This window comes from Quercus suber, unplaced genomic scaffold (assembly GCF_002906115.3).
Source record: "Quercus suber isolate HL8 unplaced genomic scaffold, Cork oak 2.0 scaffold_281, whole genome shotgun sequence".
Lineage (NCBI taxonomy): Eukaryota > Viridiplantae > Streptophyta > Magnoliopsida > Fagales > Fagaceae > Quercus > Quercus suber.
Genome location: NW_027069737.1, coordinates 379,539 through 400,435, shown reverse-complemented (window position 1 = coordinate 400,435; position 20,897 = coordinate 379,539). Strand labels below are relative to the sequence as shown.

The following is a 20,897-nucleotide window of genomic DNA, read 5'->3' as shown; positions in this document are numbered from 1 at the left end:
GTCATTATGCATCATGAAGGTGTGCTCTGCATTGAACCTTCACTTAGTAAAACAGCGATCTCAACTCCAGAGTCGTAGTGGTCTCCGACTTGAACTAGGACTGCTTTAGGGAAATTAAGCGTCACTGCTTACACATAACAACCCAGGTATTGACATGAGCTTTTATAGCTAGCACTTTACGGCCGTGTGCTGATCCCGGTTTCATGAGTGTATTTGAGATTAAGTCCAAATCTCATAGGAAGCGGCCCCACCCCCACACTCACATAGGTGAAATTTGTCAAGGGTGCTCCTGTAATTCTAACACCCCACTCATACGAGCTACAAATTTCATTAAGAGTTTTTTACTCAACCTCTTCACATTACAGGATAAATGCACTTACATCATAGGGATGAACAATTAAATAATTATTTACAAAATAAATAATTAAAAATAAATAAAATTGTGCATTTCTTACGACCATCATATGATTCGTTTTTCCAATTGAACCCAATTCTCAGGATCTCTGGTCCTTGGGTTGGGTATCCTCATACATGGCTCATAATTCTATGGACTTTAGTCCCATCCCCTCGATGTATTCCAGACTCTATCTTTTGCCAAGGCCTTGGTAAATGGATCTGCAAGATTATCATTAGATTTAATATAATCCACAGTTATGATGCCACCACTCAAATAAGATCGCACGGTACTGTGCTTTCTTCTTATAGGTCTGGATTTACCGTTATAGTAACGGTTTTTAACTCTACCAATTGTGGCAGTGCTATCACAATGAATTAATATAGGTGGAATTGGCTTTTCCCAAAGTGGAATTTCATATAACAAATCTCTAAGCCAATTTGCCTCTTCACTAGCTGAAGCCAATGCTATTAATTCAGCTTCCATCGTTGAATTAGCAATTATTGTTTGCTTTTTAGATTTCCAACAAATAGCACCACTACCTAAGGTAAAAATATAACCAGTGGTAGAGAGAGAATCACCTGACAAAGTATTCCAATCGGCATCACTAAAACCTTCAATCACAGCAGGGTACTTTTATAAAATAAGCCATAGTTTTTGGTACCAATTAAATATCTCATGACTCGCTCAATAGCTAGCCAATGATCTTTACTAGGCTTGCTAGTAAATCTGCTAAGCACTCCTACTGCATAGCAATTGGTTCTTATTGTAATTTTTATTCGGGTTTCCCCTTCCTTGAGGTCTATTATTATTTTTAAAGGCTCTTTTTTTAGGCTTCAATTGATTATTTCTAGGAAAATGATTTTTGGGCATATGATTATTGGCTGAAATAAGGTTTACCTTAGTGGTGGAATTACCATTGCTCTCTTGTGTCATGAGTGCATCTTGTCCTCTAGCCTCCTCCTCCACACGGATGCGTGTGATCAAAGTCTCCAAGGATGTCTCCTTTTGTTTGTGCCGCAAAGTCTTTTGGAACTCCCTCTAAGATTGTGGTAGTTTGTCAATTATGCCAGCTACCACCAAATTGTCTCCAATCTTTATGCCTTCGGATCTCAATTCTGCCACAATTATTTGGAAGTCTTGTGCTTGATCCACCACCGATTTTCCATCCACCATTTGGTAACGGAAAAAATTGCTAGCAGCATACTTCTTTGCACCTGCCTCCTCGGTATCATACTTGCTTTGTAAAGCTTTCCAAATTTTCTTAGCAGAATTGTAAGTTGTATCATAATAATCATAGAAATGATCGGCAAGACAATTCAATAGATAAAAGCGACAGTTATACTCATCTTTTGTATACTTATCTATTTTTTCTTGATGGAGAACATATTCTTCATCACTCATCTCATCGGTAGGAACTTTTGATGGATTCTTGTCAGTGAGGATGTACGAGACTTTGAGAAGGCTCAAGTAGAAGAGGACCTTTCCTTTCCACCTCTTGAAGTGGGTTCCCTTAAAGCGAAAGGGCTTGTTTAGATCTCCAACAGGCTCATTTGGTTTCTCTTGTGTAGGCTCCATGTGTTGAATCTCCTTAAAATTGTTGGTGCAAACACAATAATAATGGAAACAACACTAAGAGAAACTGAATAGTACGCTGAATATTATTAACGTAAAGAGAAAAATTACACAACACTATTTGGACTGAGGCGCGGCACTCGCTCTCTTTAAGGAGATTCAAGCCCTTGGTTGGCTAAACTTTGTAACCGGTGCAGACCTTCTCTGACTTGTCTCCCCCAGGATACAACAGCCCAACAAGTGTCGTATGGCTGTCAAGTAGGAGGATCCAAGAGGCTGATTCATTTCCAATTTTGATACCTCCACTCTTCACCTCCCCCTTGCGCACGTATCTAGCCCAATATCTGAGTCAATACATTTTAGCCCATTAATCACCACAATTAAAAAGAATAAAAAAGTCTCTCTCCTTTTCAATGTGGGATTAAATATTTTCACTAACTCCTCATCTCCCATATTTACTCCCATATCTTTTCATTTATGTTATTACATTTATTCATTTATTTATTTAATATTAAAATGCTCCAACACTAACATTATTTCTTAGTAATTCTGGTTTGAGCCATGCGAGATGAGATTGCTTCAATTTTGATCTGATGGAGTTATGTATTTAATGAGAGTACATTACCAATTGCTCAAAAAAATTGATTATAAAATAAGAAGCATATCAAATCCAAATCTATTCCTTGAATTATTTACAATATGATAAACATAGATACTAGAAAAAAGAGATTTTAGCTAAGAGAGCTCTACAAAACTTACACAAAGCAGAAAGTCCAGCTAAAGAAAAATGCCATTATTAAAGCAAACATAACCTTGCAGCCGTTTACTAGAATGAAAAGCATGAAACAAACGCCTAAAAAAGGAAAAAAAACATGAACAACCATTTCAATTAGGACAACAACTACCAACAGAAGATGCAATGCTCATGGTATCATCATCATCATCATTAGCACTTAAGTTTCCTGCAATAGAACCATTGTCTTCCCCATCTGCATCAATTATACAACTCTCATCACAAATTGGAGTGGCATTGGGCCTCTGAACTTTCTTGAGAGGAGAAAAATCAAGACATGGGGTTCTTTTAGCACCTGGACGAGACCAAATCTTTCTCAAGAACTCAGCATTACCTTGTTTATGAGTCCTGTCCTGATCAAAAAATTGGTTTTGAAGGACACCCCACTTTTCATTTCTCCAATCCTGTGGCACCCTTAAATTAGACCTATGGATAGTGAATTCCTTATAGTCTCCACCAAGTTGCCTAACCTTGAAGTTGTCATCGCCTAGAGACTCCAACAATGTTGTTGCTATCCAGTCACTGTCGACACAATACTCAGCAAGATCACCAATTTCCATATCACCCACAAACTCCATTAGTGGCGGACAAGGTCTAACAATGCAAATTGGAACCATCTTCTCCACCTTTCCACTACTGTATTTGACAGTAAACCAATGCCCTTTTTCATCTTCTACCTTTGTTATTTCAGCAAGGCACCATGCACCTACTGGCTTAGCCACCCTACTGTTCAATACCTCAACTTTGCTCCCTACATTGTATTTCATCGTGGGTGTAACTTTCTTTGATAAATTCATGGGTGTAAACTCAACAATGCAATCACACGCAAGAATATAAGAGAGTTTGAGGCTGTTTTTCTGTTCTTATAAAGGTCTCCAAAAAACCAATCATCAAGAAAATTTCGCAACAATATATCTGCAGGGCATTGGAGGATTAAAGATTCTCTAGAGTTTGTATGTAACGCAATTACATGGTTCTTAATATCTCAACCATTTATCGTAAAAATTAATCAGTATGTATTAAAATGTAAAGGGAGTGGCATAATATAAAACCATTTGTTTAAACTTGAATGGTTGAGATTTTAAGCATAGAGTAGAATTAGATTAGAACTCTGGGTAGCTTAAACATCCTATTCCGGATGAAGTGATGGTGATCAACTTTTTTCGCTCTCTCTTTTACGGTTTTACCATAAATTTAACGAAAAAAACCAATACGTGTATTACGTGGTGGATTCAAATGGGTCAATTCTAATTATTCAATCCAGGATTTTCTCCTTCTTGTTAGCTAATTTTACTTATCTCTCTCTCTCTCTCTCTCTCTCTCTCTCTATATATATATATATATACGTACGTTTATTTATTTATTTTAAGCTCTATCTTGATATATGTTGTGTTGTTTTGTTCTCTAAGTAATTTGTGTCCTTTTAAGTTTTAAGATTCAGTTTGTCTCCCTCTCAGGAGGGTAAATCTACTTTCTTTATATATATATATATATATATTATGTATAAATCATACTAATATACTAATACTATGGGTTCAATTAAAAAAAAAAAAATCATACTAATATATAACTTTTTGTACTAACGTGTTATTTTTAACAAATTATTATTTTTGGACAACTACTAGGTTGTTATTGGTAAAATATTTCTTTCATATAAACATTAAACATGTGACATTCACCATCTTTATTATGCATCAATTACATTATGCATAATAAATCAATTACATCACTTGTCTTGCATGGTGTACGTGTGTTTATAACCAGCTACTAACAGTTTTGGAGTTGGCATGTTGGTTTAAATGTGTGTTATAAAAAAAAAAAAAAATTACATTATGCAACAAGTCTTTTTTTTTCTTTTTTGGTTCCTAAAAAAAAAAAAAGGTCTTTTCTTTTGTGAATTAATATAGGAAACCACATTCCACATACACCATCTTTATTATATAACAATTACAACTTTCCATTTATTTAAAAATAATAACAAAAACAACTCCCAAAAAAAAAAAAAATCTGTTGTTTAAAAAAATTATGAAAGTTTTTGAGTGACTAATAAACTTATTGGTAATGAAGTCCCAAAGGTTTTTTTTTTTTTTTTTTTTTTTTTTAACCAACTCAATCTGAGCAGCTAGCAATCAACAACGGGAATCCATCATCAAAATCTGAGAGATGCAGGTCGAGTGGTGGTTTTGGGTACTGAAATCCGATGGAAGTTGAACCGACCTTCATCCTAACCCTCATTCTCCCTCTCTCTCTCGTTTAGATCCATCAAGATCTCATCGAGAACTAGAGCAGATTAGTCTAGATCCGTTGAAATCTTGTGCTTTGTTAATTTCGCATGTTGTTGCTTTGTTGATTTCGCTTGAAATTGACCATCATCCACCTGAGCCAAAACCAACTTGACTTGCGGTTAGTGGTAGTCGACAGCGAGTTTATTCTTCACTCGATTAGGTTGGGTTGGTTGCTAGTTGAGCCCAAACTTGATTCAACCCAACTTGTGGATAGCCCTAACTACTACATAAGAACAAACGTTAATCTTCTACATTTGTATAATATAAATTGTAAATTTGTGATTTTCAATTATGTTTTGTTGGCATTATAATTTCGTGTCAAATTTTATTGTAATTCTTTAATCATTTCCCTGTATGTTTGTGGGATTCAATGTAATGGGTTTAGTGTGAGAAATTGGTGAAAACTATGAAGAACAGTGCAACTCATGACTGGCTTGTGAGTGGTGCAACTCGTGAAATATCACATGAGGAGCACATGCTAAAAATTCAAAGGTTCAAGTGCGGACGGCATATTGCAAGTGACTCGTGACTTGGGCAACTCGCGACCTAACTTGTGAGATGCATTGCTAGCCTATTTTTTGTGCCTTCTTCATTTCTTTGCCTACACTATAAAAGCCCACATTACCCATGAAATTGTAAGGAGAGTTTTAGAGAGAAAACCCTAGAAATCCATTCGAGAGTTAGAGATTTCTTACCTACAATCCTCTACGCATTTTTCTTAGTTTTCCTCATACTAGTCTTCCCTCTCTAATTCCATATCCATTGAGAGTTTCTTAGCTCAAACACATTCCACACCCATTCTGAGTGTTGTGAGTTGTTTTTGAGCTCTTGGGAAGCATTGAGTAAAGCCATTCTATTGTGGATGCAATTTATGCTAATTGCGGAATCCAAAAAATTAGTGAAGATAAGGCTCGTTGAAACCCATTGGTAGCTAGAACTTAGAGGGTCTAAGTACATAGGGTAGTGTAGACACTCAATTTTGCACCCATGCTTTAATCAAGGAAGATGACGAGAGTGACCATTCATGTACCCAAAATTCATGATTGCATTACATACATTAATTTTTCCATTTCATATCATAAAAATGATCTTGAGATTCTAATAGTCTCAACGGTATGCCCGGTTTCCAAATCGGACCGTCGGATTGAAAGATATTATGAGATCAATTTTTCACGGTCTGCATGCATTGTATGGGGTGAAACCAATCACGTGTGATTAATTGAAATTAATTTTGATTGGTTGATGATTAAAATTAATAAAATGAATTTATGTGATTGGTGGAGTTTTTTTCTTAAAGTGAGATTTGTTGCATGGGATTAAAACAAATAAGCTGGTAATATTTAAAGGCTGTAAGCTGATAATATTTAAAGACCGTAGATAATTAGGCTTTAGGATAATTATATTCAAAATAATTATTTTAAAAGTCCTAATTATCACTTTGGAACGAGGTTTATCATGAAAATAACTCTAAAATTCGTCCAAATATAAATTTAGAGTTGGAAAACACTTCAAAAACGTACTAATCGAGTAACAAATTTCAGATTCACGTTCCAAGGGACTTTTGGCATAGTAGAACTCAAAATTCGGACTGGGCTATTTCTGGCAAAGTTGTACAGATTCAAATTTCCCTTCTGTTATCTAAATTTCAGCTTAATCCAAATTTTAACTAAAAAGATATGATCAAAATACTGAAGCTTGTTCTGATCTGAAAAATCAGCTTACTCTTATCCGAATCTCTTTTTTTTTTAGGACTTTCCCGTACGTTTTTTGCTTATTTTTTTTCAGCATTTCAACCTCTATAAACAGAGGCTGCATCTCAAAATTCAGCACACTTTTTTACTCTCTTTGATTTCCCCTTTTTCTGACTCTCTTTTCTATTATTTTCTCTCTTACGTTAAAGACGTTCTGAAGGCTCTAGCCTTAAAAATTTATTTTTTGTAAGCAAGGCATTTTAGGTTTCAAAGATAATTGAATAAATTTTTTTGACCCTAAAATATTCCCTCAGTAAGAAGAGTACGTTCATGCAAGAGGTGGTTTTTCTTTACCCTTTTTTCTGTTTTTATATTTTTGTGATGCATGAGTAAATATTCTTTTAGATGCATATCTGAATTTTTTTTCAAAACCAAAAACTTATTTGTATCTTCCTTAGATGTAGATCTGAATTTTTCAAAATCAAAAACTGGTTTGCATCTTCCTTAAATGCAGATCTGAATTTTTTTCAAAATCAAAAAACTAATTTGCATCTTCCTTAGATGCAGATCAAAATTTTTTTCAAAATTTAAAAATGGATTTGTATCTTCCTTAGATGCAAATCTGAAATTTTTTCTAACACAAAAACTGATTTGCATCTTCCTTAGAGCATTTACAGCAATGGAGCTAAATAACTATAATGCTATTTTAGCTCCACCAAAATACCAAAAACAGCCATGCAGCAATGGAGGCACTCTTATAATTTTTAGCTGAACTATATGTGCACTGTAGCAAACATCTAAAATAAAAAATTAATTGTTTATTCACCCCGGATTAAAATAACACTACTTGGTTTATTTTTTTCATTTCTTTTATTCTCATCTCACCGTGCTCTCTCTCAGTGTCACTCTCAAGCTCCCATCTAAAATTTCTCTCAAGCTCTCACCTTTCTGTTACTGCCGCCGGCCCTCCCCACCATCTCACCTGATACTCAAGCTCTCACTCTGTGCCCCTCTCTCTCTTAGTCACTCAGCTCTCATACTCTCCCAAGACTCTCTCAATCTCTCACTGATCGCTTCACCGTCTCTCTCCTCTCTCACTGTCACTCTCTCAAGCTCCCTCATTCACTGCCGCAGACCCAAGCCCCTGCCCAGCGCCAATCGCCTCAGACCCACGCCGCCAATCGCCTCCGACCTCGTGGATCGAAGTGGCTTCCCTCACCTCCACTCCGCCGTTGGGTCGTGGTTGTGCTCCGGTGTGCGTTGGTATCGAAGTTGAGATTAAGGTTGTGATTTGTGGTTGTGGGTTTGTTTTGTGGTGTGCTGTGGGTTTGTTTTGTGGTGCTGTGTTGGCAGTGGTTATGCCGTGTTTTGTGGTGCTATGGGTTTGTTTTTTGTTTTTTTTTTCCCTGCTGTGGACTAGTGGTGGTGGTGGTGGTGGTGGTTGTGGTTGTGGGTGTGGTTATGGCTGTGGCTGATGGTAGAGTGACTGTGGTTGGTGCTGTGGATGTTTTTTTGGGTAATGGGATATATTATTTTATTGTAGTAGTTATATTATTTTATTGTGATGTTTATATTATTTTATTGTGCTGAAAGCTAAAATAGATCCACTGCTACAACATATGTGTAGGTAAAATAGGTAAATTAACTTTTGGTGGAGCTAAAAAGCTAAACTTTTAGCTCCACTGCTGTGAATGCTCTTAGAAGCAAATCTAAATTTTTCCAAATCAAAAATTGATTTGTATCTTCCTTAGATGCAGATCTGAATTTTTTTTTATTTAAAAAATTGATCTATATCTTCTTTAAATGTAGATCTGAATTTTTTAAATATAGCAAATTTTGAAATAAAAAAGAAAGTCACGAGTAGTAATGTCATGTTTGTTTTGTTTGATACAAGTGGTGTAGGTTTATTTCATGAATATAGTTCCCTTCTTAAAAAAGAAAAAAAGATTTTTATTTTTACATAACAAAACAGATTTGATTTTTCCTATATACAAATCTAAATTTTTTGTTATAAAATAGATCTGATTTTTTTTAATAGAAATCAAAAACCAATTTTTCTAGTTCTCAAAAACAGATCTAATATTTTTTTTTTAAAACCAAAAAACTTTGTTTTATTTAATAAACACAGATCTGACTTTTCTATGCCGAAAACTATTTTTTTTTACATGTACAAAGACAAAACTGATTTTTCTAAACCAAATCAAATTTTTTTTTTATCACAACACAGATCTGAATTTTTTAACAAAGGAGAGGATGCATTCATAAATAGACTTATGTGACTTAGTTTTATTAAGTGTTTCATGTATGCAACATATCATTTATATCATGCATAAAGGAATACATTGGTCATGAGAGTTTAGAAGACCAGACTCTATCTGGGCGGAATGGGTGCCTAACACCTTCCCATTCTATAACCTAGCCTCTGAATTTAGTTTCTTTGGATAGGTAGACTTATGTTTTATCTTTACTTTTATTTTGGGTAGGTTGTAACTAGGACAAAAAGTCATGTATCTTTGGTAGTTTGTAACTAGGACCCAAAGCCATGTAATACTCAATTTATCAAATATGTACTCTTTTTTATTCAATCAATGAGAAAGGAACAATTCAGTCATGTAAATTTATATTTTATTTTTTTGTATAAAAAATAAGTGGCGACTCCACACCATTTACCCAAAAAGAGAGGTGCCCTAAAAAAGTACTAAAATCTCTTTTTTGAGAGGCACCAAGTTTGCGGTCTCTCACAGGTAGACTAGGCTTGAAGAGTCTATTTTGTAATCATTGTACTCCAACTTATTCACTAGTAGATTGATTCAGCTTGGAGGGCCGCGAATAGGTTTTTACACTGAGTATTTCAGTTTTCTTCTTTGATAATATATCGTTGTGTTATCCTATGTTTGCATCTCTCTTCCCTTCCTCCTTGTGTTTTTATACTTAATTTTTAATTATGTATGTCCATGCACTAGGAAGTAGTCCGGGTTAATTCCACATTAATTACTCTAATTTTGTATATAGTACAGTAGATTAAAAGCAATTTAGCCATAATTTAAATTTAGGGGTCCTAATTAGCTCAAGTAGTTTTATTATTGAGCTTTCATAAATAATACAATTAATATATTTGTTTAAATAATGGAATCAATAATTTTTTATATTTTATAAATTGATAGTTGAAGTGGAGAGATTAGAACATTGGATATCTGCATTGGAAACATTAAAATGTACCAGTTGTGCTAAAAGGTTTTTTGGCTACATAAATTTTGTTAGGTTCATAGTTTATAAGTTGGAAAACCGTGAATAAAAATTAAATCTAGAAGGAGTTTTCAAGAGTATTTGATGTCTAAGATTTATGCCTAGAATGGCTCAAGAAGATTGAAAGTTTTTTAGTTCCCAACACTTGCTCGAAATTAAATTCTGCAGATTCGTGTCTCGATTAGTCAAACCACAGTCTCGATCGGTTAAACCTTACATGTTTCGAATTTCTTAAACCTACAGCTTCCTTGTTCTTGTATTCTGACTTATAACACCTTGAGCATTATCTAACCATACCTATAGACTTTGGAATCTATATCTAGACAAATTTATGTTCACAATTCGCCAATTATTCTAAACTTTTAGAACCTAATAGTACATCATTTCCAAGAATAATATTACAATACTTTGGTCCAATGATACAATTTAAGAAAATGAAAAAGTACATGCCCTTTTGTCCTTATTGCAATCTAAGGAAAAATGATTATTTCAAAGACAAGACTTCTAACCAACATTCCAATGAGTTGTTTACAATTTGGAGTGGTGAAACCTAGAATCAATTAGTCTGAGCGATTATATTTTGAGGCAGCTAGATATATATGATTAGATACTGCAAAAAGATCATGAAAGTAACTATAATTTATGCATACACCTTGCATGTGATTCAGTGAATTTTTTTTCTAACTTCATGCTTTAGGAAAATTAAGATCATTCACAAAGGTGTCTACAATAGAGTGTTGGAGCTTCTAGGTAAATTTAAACACTGTTTATGGTTTTTGGAAGGAGGTTCTCTTTATGATTTTTCTTAATGTATAAAAGCATTTCTTGAGTTCCCATTTGATGCTAGTATGTGTGTGTGTTTGTTTTTTAAATAACCTATGTACTGATTACATTTAGTCTTTGTTTATGTTTGAGGAAGTAGGGCTTCCAAAATAATCTTTTAAAGTTCAATTCTTCTATTTCTTGTTTTGAACAAAAATGAAGATGTCTATTTAGTGAACGAAACTATACCAACTACCACATTTGGGATGCTATTTACTCGTTATATTATTTTCATGCATAATGACCATTCACTTCTTTTTCCTGGTATAGGCACTGTTTGATATGTATTCACTTTTTGTTACTAAATGAAGTTCTGCTTGCATTGGTCCTTATTTCCTAACGCATTACTTATAAAATCATGAAAGCACCATGTCACTCATTTAGATACAAGGACAAGACTAGGATCTAAACTTAGGGAAGTCAAAACCTCAATAAATAAAACATCTTTAAAATCCAAATTAGAATATATGTTAAGAAAATATCAACAAAAGAGAGAATAAACAAAATAACCGTTTCTTAATACATTTTAAACTAATCATCTAAAAATAGAATTCAACATTCTTTTAAAAAAACAAAATCATCTATGGTTGATTTTGTACTAAGCTTTGCAACAATCTCCTTTTCAATTTATAAAATTAAAGTTAAAAAATATTTAAACAAATAATTTTCAATGATCAATCTTAATTTTTTATAATTAATGATACATCAATTTATAAAATGTATATAATAAAATTTGTAAATCCTAATAGCTACACACTCCACATTAGCACAAATTTATTAACAATTATTCGATTCCATAATGCCCCACATGAAATTAAGAGAAATGCTATGTACAAAACATTTTCACAATACTTTCACACACACACACAAAAAAAAAAAAAAAATCCTAAATGGCAAGTTACTATTAGTTGTTATTGGTGTACAAAAGAGTAATTTCAATTGTTGATTCAAATTAGAACCAATAAAACTTAATACCTTTGATTTTTTGGGAAAATATTGTGAAAATGTTATAAACATAACACTTCTCTAAAATTAACAATATTTTACTAACAACCAACAAAAACTTTTAAGTTTAAGGAAAAAAAGAAGAAGAAGAGATTTAAATAATTTAAGTTAAAAATTAATAGCCACACACACTAATTCATGGCCACACACGCACCCCGCTCTCACTCACTACAAGTACGTACATAACTTTGGTCTGTAATTTGTATTCATCTCTCTTTCTATTCAGCAAAAATAGTCATATCTCATTTACAAATTCAAATGGCCAATCTAAGCACTCATTAAAAAAGAGCTTGGGTATGTGAAAAATGAGTGAGAGACAACCAACATAGTAACACAGAAACGCTGCATATATTGTAGTATGGGTGCTTGCCTATTGGGTTTTATCATTTTCATGGGCCAGTTTGTAACTTCTTAGGAGGAGGGGGCCAAAAATAATTATTTTGGGTTCAATTGTTAAAATATTCATTATATATATATATATATATATATTAAAAAAAAAAAAAAAAAAAACTAATATCAACAATTAATACAAAGTCTACCCAAAAAAAAAAAAATGGAGACAATTAGGGATTATTATTAATTGAAATATAGAGAGAGTCTATTTCACGATTAAGATTTTATTTCTTGGATATCACTACACTATTATTAATCTTTAACTAGAAAATGGTGAAATCTATGGCTATGCCTATACTTTCAAGATGTTTCTCAACAAGTATTGAGAATTAATTTCAAGGCCCATTTGGTGAATTAGGTGATGGTGAATTTATTTCAAGCCCCATTTGCTTTGTCCTTAACTCTTTATTTTCCAAATCCTCATTATTATTTTCAGCACCTGATCCACCTCTGCATTGCTGTATCTCCTCGCAACCTCTTCGATAAGGGTTGGATGGTGGAGGCAGACAGCTCGAACCAGTGCAAGTTGGTTCATCTCCTTTTGTTATAGTTTCATATTGAATAAATTCAGCATTTGCAGCTTCAATGAAGATCATTGAGCAAAGCAAGAGAGTGGCGATGATGATAACCAATACTTTGGGCATGGCCATGTCTTTGAAGCAAATTGGTTTAGGACCTCACTGTTAATGAGAATAAAAGTGCAAGCTAGAGAGGAGATGGTGGTGAGAGTAGGACTGGTTCAAGATGGGTTTAAATGAAGCTTGAATTTAATGGTGGGAGTTTCAATTGGTATGAGAAATTAAGATTAAGTTTCAATAATTAATTCTTTTTAATTATAATAAAAGTAACTTCACCCAGCAACATATTTATTACATATGAAAATGTTAAGTTAACAAGATTTTTTTTTCTAATTTTATTTTTGGAGAAGAAAGTTAACGTGAATTTTGATTCAATCACTTACATAATATTTAAAAAATAAAATCTTAACCGTGAAATAAACTCTCTCTATTTCAATTAAAATAGAGACATTGTGTTTTAATTTGCTAGAAACTAAGAATTAAATATAAAGAATTAAACTTAGACCCATTTAGGCCTAATATTTCATCTTCAATTTTCATCAAAATTAAGTCTTAAATTACCAAAATAAGTAGTTATCAAAAAAATTATCAAAATAAGTCAAATTAACAAATTCAAATAAAGTTTCAAAACCCAAAAAACACATATCTTTGGTTGAAAATTTTATCAAAATTATTTTCATCAATTTAAGCTTTAATAAGAAAAATGTAGAACCCAACTCAACCCAAAAAAAAAAAAAAACCAATTCAAGGTATTGTGTTTGTTTTGACGAAGCAACAACAACCTTAACCACAATTCATTCTCGTACTCTTGTACGACAACCGTTTTCCACACGAAGACGAGGGGGGTAATAAGGTATTTTTAAAGCCTTGTTCCCAAAAATTTGCAAAAAAACAGTAAAATACAAAAAGACAGAAGAGTCATATAAATTTGCAGAGATGAAGGTTGCTCTATTTGCAAAGCCAATTACAGCCTTAGCAATCACTCTGAGTAGCACCATTGGGTTTGTGCTACTATCCCACTCACACCAACAACTATCTTCTCTAAAATCAAAGACCCGCACACATTCAATGGCTAACAGTCGAAGCTTTATTGTTTGGCTACATGGATTAGGGGACTCAGGCCCAGCCAATGAACCCATCAAATCCCTTTTCACTTCCCCAGAATTCAAAAACACAACTTGGTCTTTCCCTTCTGCTCCTTCCAATTCAGTCACTTGTAACAGTAAGTTCACTCAATCTTTGTTTTTGTTTTTGTTTTTGTTTTTTCCCATTTTTTTATTGGTTTGATTATAAAGTTTTTGACATTAATTGTGACTCTGCAATTGCATGCTCAACCCAATTGAAATCGAAATTTGTAAATGTTAAATGTATTGGTTTTTTTTATAATGAGTTGGACTCAAAGGGGAATTTAAGTAGTAGTATACGGATGGATTCAAAATTCGAACCAAATTCAGAAAACACTTCAATAGTAGTAGTATACAAATACACAAACACAAACTACATATATAATGATTACAAATTTAGTTTTGCATTTCACCAGCTAAACAATGAACATGGCTTCTTCTTTTACTCCTTCTACGTTGTATTTTTTGTCTTTTTTAAATTGTGTTTCTATGATTTCTTGGTGCAAAAAACTTTTTATGCTGCTTTTAGTGTTTGAAATTTTGAGCCGGGCAACTTTAAAAGATATTGGAAGGTGTAGGCTAGTTTCAAAAGCCTGGAACTTGCTAACTTATGATACAAGTTTCAAACAAGAACATTCTAAAAAGACAAAAACAATTTCTGGATTTTTCATTCGGGGTTATGCAAGAAAACCCGTTTCTGAGTTTGTTTCCATCAATGCTTTGGATTGTGACTCTAAACTCTCTCTTGACTTCTTGCCCGCCTGTAAAAATTGAAGCCTCCACTAAACAAGGTATTCTATTGTGCGTGAAGAGTTCTGAAACAAGAATTTTGGGAGTACCTGAGTATTTTGTTTGTAAGCCGAGCACAAAACAATGGCAGCAGATACTGAATCCTAAAACATGGTACGAAACCAAAAGATGTGCGATGGTGGTGCTTAGATTAAATCCATTGCACTATATAGTTGTTCGGTTTTCAGAACCCAAGTTTTCAGGCATCAGGGACAACTCATGCTATTCTCTTTGGTGTGAGATATTTGACTCGGCAACATGGGCAAGGAAAAAATTAGAAGATAGGGTAAGGTTTCCTGAGTACGAGTTCTTGAGACTTGAAACTTGTAGAGTACCAAGGGAACCTTGGGATGGTTTGCAAGGATATTGATTTTATACAACTTTGGGTGATTGAGACAAAAACAATAAAATGGAGTGAGAGAAAAACAGTGAGCACTGGAGTGGTGGAATGGTGTACATGTCCCACAGCCTTCTACAGTACTGACATTGCAGTCATGAAGGGCTGTTACAGTGTAATATTCTGCAACTTTAAACAGTGCAGTTCGAACGTATTCAACATGCTGAGCCATCCAATAGAAAATCTGACTCAGAACCTGTTAGTTTGAAGAATACCGACTTAGAACCTGTTAGATTGAAGAATAATGGTCGGAAGGAATATTTATCTATAGTTCTTTGTTGGATTTTCTTGTTTAGTAAATTTTTTTTTTATTGTTTTTTTTAGGTGAGGGATATTTTTATAAATCTATTGATGTGGTAGTTTAATGTTCTTTGTTTCAGTTTAAATTTGGATTTTAATCATCATTCATATTTGTAGGGCGCTTTTTTTTTTTTTTTGGGTGGTTTTGTCACGTTTTCTTATCTGTATCAATCCTTGTTCAAAAAACATTGTTAAAAGGCCTCAATGCTATAGAGCCAATCTACTATCTCAAGGTGCTAGACTCGCCTTGATCAAATCTGTGCAGCCTTGCCTGTAGTTGGATAGTACAACCTAGCAAGTGCTGATATTTGCCTAGCAATTTTTGATAAGTAACGAAATTTTATTGATCAAAAAAGAGAATTTCCAGGTATACTGGCGGTGTACTTGAGAAGCAGTACATCAATCTCTCAAATTACAATGCTCTAACATATCTAATAAATTAGAGATATTTGCCTAGCAATTAGAGCATCTATCATCCTACTGTAGTCCAGGGGTCTCAAGGCCATTATAGTTTCTGACTTAATCAAATTTTTATTTGGATTATTCAAAGGATACTGTAAAGGGAGCATAAAGGTACGCTAATAACAACAAATTGAAATGAAAAAGTATAATTTCTTTTTTAGTCACTAATGCACTGTGATATGTGCCATCTTGACTTTCAAGATATGAGATTCATAGCTTATAGAGTACAAGAAGTCAAACTAAAGAAACTGATGTAATGGCACAATAAATTAGACTTTCAGTATTTTGATTCTTGGTGATACTTGTTCATGTAAATTCTTCTATTCATACAATTTTTGCTGAAAACTTCAAATTAAAAGAAATAATGACATAGATGCCATTTTCATTTGGTTTATTGATGGTCATTGTATTCTTAAAATATTCAATCCTGATTAACTTCTGATGTTGCATGTTGTAAATGGCGATAAAATAATTTTCTGGCTATGGCCTTTTTTCTTTGTGAAAACATGGATTATTGATCTGTCTTTGGCTATCGTTTCATTAATAGAGGGATAAAAATTTTGCTTCATTATCATAAAGTATAATTTTTTCGTTTGTGTTTCATCATTCTGGTTTGAATTTGTTGGTCCATGGGTATCCTTTATGTTTTTTCCTCATTGGTTCTTCTAGAAGACGTATTCAGGGAGTTCAAGGTTTTCTGCATGGCTTGTAAATGCAAAATTTTCACATCAAAGTAGAATAGCAGATATAAGGTCATCCCTGGAAAACGCCCTTTGGTCTATGAATTAAAATGATATTCATAAAAAAGATATTGTTCCATATATTCAGAGTAATTTCTAACCACTAAAAATTTATATAATCATTTCAAGTCTTTGGGTTGTCCAATTATGCTGTTATTGTCCAATTGAAGTGTTGCTTTTTCATTATTCATTAGTTCCCTTCAGTTATCTCTGGGCCTTATCATAGGGAGTATTGCTTTCTTGGTGTGGCTTCCTTGATTTGTATGTTAATAATGAGTAACATCAAGCTATAGAGCATGTATCAACATCGGCATAACAAGTTAAAGATTTACTCATTTTGATGAAGATGTTTTAATATTTTCTTCATCTTAATGCATTCTCTCTTTGCTTCTCCTTGTAGATGGTGCTGTGATGCCTTCATGGTTTGACATTCATGAGATTCCTGTGACAGCTGTAAGTTATGCTTCCCTCTTTCTCTTTTTTGGTTTATATGGTGAGTTACATGCATACACTGTGTGTCTTGAACCTACAAGCTACAACCCCACCTTCCACCTTACTCTTACAAGGGAAGGAGGTGTTATTTAGCTAGTGCTCAATAGCTTGTTTTTTAGTGCTTAAATCTCTCTTTGAGTTCAGTTTGCACAATGATATATGTATATGAAATCAGTAAGTCTAATTTCTTACACACTCTCTTTGAATGGAGTGTGGTCTTTTCTCATTTTTCTTGTTCTTCATTTTTCTATTTTTCTTGACCGTTGTTCTTTTGTTTCCTGATTTGTGCCCCCATAGTACATCCTCAATGTACTCAGTTTGGCAATCTTTCTATTATTAATAATATTCTTACGTTATTTATCGAAAAAAAGAAGAAGTCTAAGTATACAAAGAAGGGTTTGGCTTACCTACAATACTTTTTTAACTGGAATCTCCTTTTTGTTTTAATGAGAAATTGCCATATCACCCACTAACTAAATAAAAGGTAGAGATTGAAACCCACTACCACTTACTGTTGTATATTTAAAACAAAAGGAGATGTCTAATTAAAAAAAGTACTGGAGGTAAGCCAAACTCCACAAGAATTTTACTACAAACTTCACATTTGTTGAGGTGGCAGTTTGTGATTGGTGTGCAATAAAGTGATGATAGTGGTAGTCCCATTTGGGAATAATGTTGCACCTATTATAATCTGCCACCACAACAGGTTTTGAAAAAAAGTTGTGCCCATCTAAAAAAAAAAAAAAGTTGTGATATTAATTATGTCTATAGCATTGATTGAACCAAAAATTGACTTTTTTTTTTTTGGTTTTGTTGGAAACAAGAAGCTCCTGATAAGGGATTTACTGGTAATTCTTGTATGAAGTAGAATTCTGTTTGATGGGTTGCTATTTATGTTGTGATAGTAGAATGGTAATTGACTACTTTTAATATGCAGAGCCTCGTTTATGATGGCTTTACTTATAAGTTCATCTGATGCTAATGCTTGATGATTGGCATCAGTCAAATTGACTTGGCACTTATTTATGCATGATCAAGTGGAACAAGGGTCTTAATAGGAGTAGAGCCCAGCTAGCTTAAAGTGGTTCAGTCAACCTTCTGTCAGAGGTGCCACAATCTTCTGATACAGTACTGTTAACGTCAGAAAAATATCAAATAATGTCTTGAGATTTTCTGAAGGTCATACCATTGATGTTTGATTGCATTGTTGTCTTTTAATAGTCTCAATCTGACACTGAACCAAGTATGTCGCACCACTAGTGCAAATGTATATCTCCACTTGAATCTTTTATGGATTATCAGTTATTAGAATTTGTCAGTTGCTCTTTCTATAGTTAAAGTGATGTAGCAAGGCTTAAAGAATCTCCAGGAGGGGATTGTGAATTGCTTTGGTACACTACTAGTTGATATGCTAATTTGTCGCATTTATGGAAGACTATTTTGCTGACATGAATCAGAATTCTCCAAAAGATGAAAGTGGTGTGCTTAAAGCGGTTCAGAATGTGCATGCAATGATAGATAAGGAAATAGCTGCTGGCACAGATCCTAATAATGTCTTCGTGTGTGGATTCAGTCAAGGAGGTCTCCCTTTTCTCATTGCTCTTCAATACGATCCCCCTTGGCACCCTCCCCCCCCCCAAAAAAAAAAAAAAAAAATTATTGGATACAGAAAATATTGTTTACATCATTGATTTTATATAGTGCTTATAATATGAAAATTGAAAAAACTCTTTTGCAGGTGCCTTGACATTGGCAAGTGTTCTGCTGTACCCAAAAACTCTAGGAGGAGGTGCAGTCTTCAGTGGATGGGTTCCTTTTAGTTCGTCTATGGTAGAAAAAGTTTCACCCGATGCGAAGAGGGTACCTTTTTTCAATAACATTGTGACGTGGTTTTAAACTTAGGGTGTGTTTGGATATCGCTTATTTTGTTGAAACTGAAAGATTATTACTAAAAGTCTGTTGATAAAGGTAATTGAAATAATACAGTAGAGCTCATGAATAGTGCCAAAAAGTGTAGTAGGTTCCATGAATAATAGCAAAAACAAGCTGAATAGTGAAATAAGTTTAATTTTTCATTCTTACCCAAACACATGCTTAGTTTAAAAACTTTATCTTTTCTTTATATTTTTTTTAGTATCTTCTTGACTTGCCATTTGGATGCATACGAAACAAAGATCTTAGCAAACATTTTGTGGATAGGTTCTCAATCATATCATTGAGGGATGGTCAAGCAACGGGATAGTGGTTGATGCATAATGCATTTGAAAGAAAATAGGAAATAAAAGGATAGGATAGGAAACCCTAGGCTTCACTATGTAGGGGCATGGAATCACCACCAAGCCGAACAAATTTTCATCAGAAGATTACCATTCCAAATACAATTTCTCGAACCATCCCTATAGCTCTTTTTATTGAGCTTTAGGGATTACATTAAGGCACAATTACATCTCATAAAATCCTCAATGAATTAAAGCTTAAATTCAAAATTCATACATGAAATTGAAAATAATAAATTCTGAAATAAAAAATTGATTATTCTTCTTGCATCGGTGGTGTGCATTTGGTTCAATATTCACTTTGTCCTCCCTGTGGGGGGAGGGGGGACGGGTTTGAGTATTAGTGTAGAATTTCTAACCTAAAAAAGAAAAAAGAAAAAAAAAAGAAACCCTCACTCTGTCCTTCATCTTGACATATTCATCTCCTAGTTTAGCTATGGATTGTCGTGCATTTTTTCTTTTTAAATCAACTGTAATCTTGTTATTTGTAATGAGAATAATTGCTCATCTACAAGTTTCTCTAGTGCATCAACCATGGTTTGGTGGCATAGATTTTGATTTGGTGATATGTTGCAGTTAAATAGTGTTGGATTGCTTGAAACTCGTTCACTAAAACAACTTGTATGCATTGACACTAACAACTCTGTAGACAGAGTTCAATGCCGGATGTTTGCAAGAGTTTACTTAGGTCTGAGGATCTACATGGCACCCTACTAGCACATTCTAGTCCAAGTAGCAGATCTTACTAGAATCACCCAACTGTATTTGCTAATTCATCTCACTGTTATAGATAATCCCCTTTTTTTAATATTCTTAGTCATTTATGTGTACCAGTAGGCCCATCTGATTTAGATTCAACTAGTCATATCTGATAATATGCCCCACTGCCATGGACGCATATCTGGATCATTTGGAAACCAACACTTTTGAGTTAGAAGGCTGTAAGACAAATTTGTATTAATTCTATATTTAGATTTGCATGTAACTCTTCAATTTACTTGTGTTTTGGTTATGAATCTGAATGTATGTGCAGACACCTATTTTGTGGTCCCATGGCATGGCTGACAGAACTGTATTGTTTGAAACTGGACAAGCTGGTCCTCCTTTCCTTGTAGGCGTTGGTGTTAGCTGTGAGTTTAAGGTAATACATCCTGATATGGCAATATTTTCCTAAATTCTTTCTTGATTTGTTTAGGACTCTTGAAAATCTTTTATTCACAGGCTTATCCTGGTCTTGGCCATTCAATAAGCAACGAAGAGCTGCGGTACTTGGAATCGTGGATAAAGACTCGTATGCCGGGTTCTTCTTAAAGACTTGGGTGGAACAATTCCTGTTATATGCATTGGTCTTTGATTTTCGAGTTGTCATACAATTTTTACATAACGAAACTTGAATTTTCAAGTTACTTCACATATTATGATGAACCTAAATCTAAAAGCTATTTGAAATTACTTTCAAAACATGCAAAGGTCCTTAAAGCCCACTCATTAAGCTTGGCAAGTATTCAATGTACTAATTTTAGCATAACTATGGT

The 20,897-nt window shown here is 33.8% G+C and overlaps 2 protein-coding genes and 1 pseudogene across 2 annotated transcripts; 2 read left to right on the top strand and 1 right to left on the bottom strand.

Annotated features, from left to right (window-relative positions):
- Window positions 1–2,854: 2,854 nt before the first annotated feature.
- Window positions 2,855–3,529, bottom strand: LOC136071037 (uncharacterized). Its single transcript, XM_065781858.1, has one exon. The coding sequence runs from the start codon at window positions 3,527–3,529 to the stop codon at window positions 2,855–2,857; it is 675 nt and encodes a 224-aa protein (XP_065637930.1).
- Window positions 3,530–13,687: 10,158 nt separating this feature from the next.
- Window positions 13,688–20,825, top strand: LOC112007464 (carboxylesterase SOBER1). The gene is made up of 6 exons (XM_024039807.2): window positions 13,688–14,004; window positions 16,995–17,047; window positions 18,544–18,667; window positions 18,825–18,946; window positions 20,396–20,503; window positions 20,584–20,825. The coding sequence occupies exons 1-6, from the start codon at window positions 13,719–13,721 to the stop codon at window positions 20,671–20,673; spliced, it is 783 nt and encodes a 260-aa protein (XP_023895575.1). The 5' UTR covers window positions 13,688–13,718; the 3' UTR covers window positions 20,674–20,825.
- Window positions 14,156–15,770, top strand: LOC136071048 (F-box protein At5g41720-like; annotated as a pseudogene).
- Window positions 20,826–20,897: the final 72 nt, after the last annotated feature.

Coding starts and splice junctions, on each gene's coding strand:
- LOC136071037 (XM_065781858.1), bottom strand. CDS start 3,529: ATGAAATACAATGTAGGGAGCAAAGTTGAGGTATTGAACAGTAGGGTG.
- LOC112007464 (XM_024039807.2), top strand. CDS start 13,719: ATGAAGGTTGCTCTATTTGCAAAGCCAATTACAGCCTTAGCAATCACT. Junction 17,048..18,543: donor ATGAGATTCCTGTGACAGCT/GTAAGTTATGCT, acceptor GACATGAATCAG/AATTCTCCAAAAGATGAAAG. Junction 18,668..18,824: donor GTGTGGATTCAGTCAAGGAG/GTCTCCCTTTTC, acceptor ACTCTTTTGCAG/GTGCCTTGACATTGGCAAGT.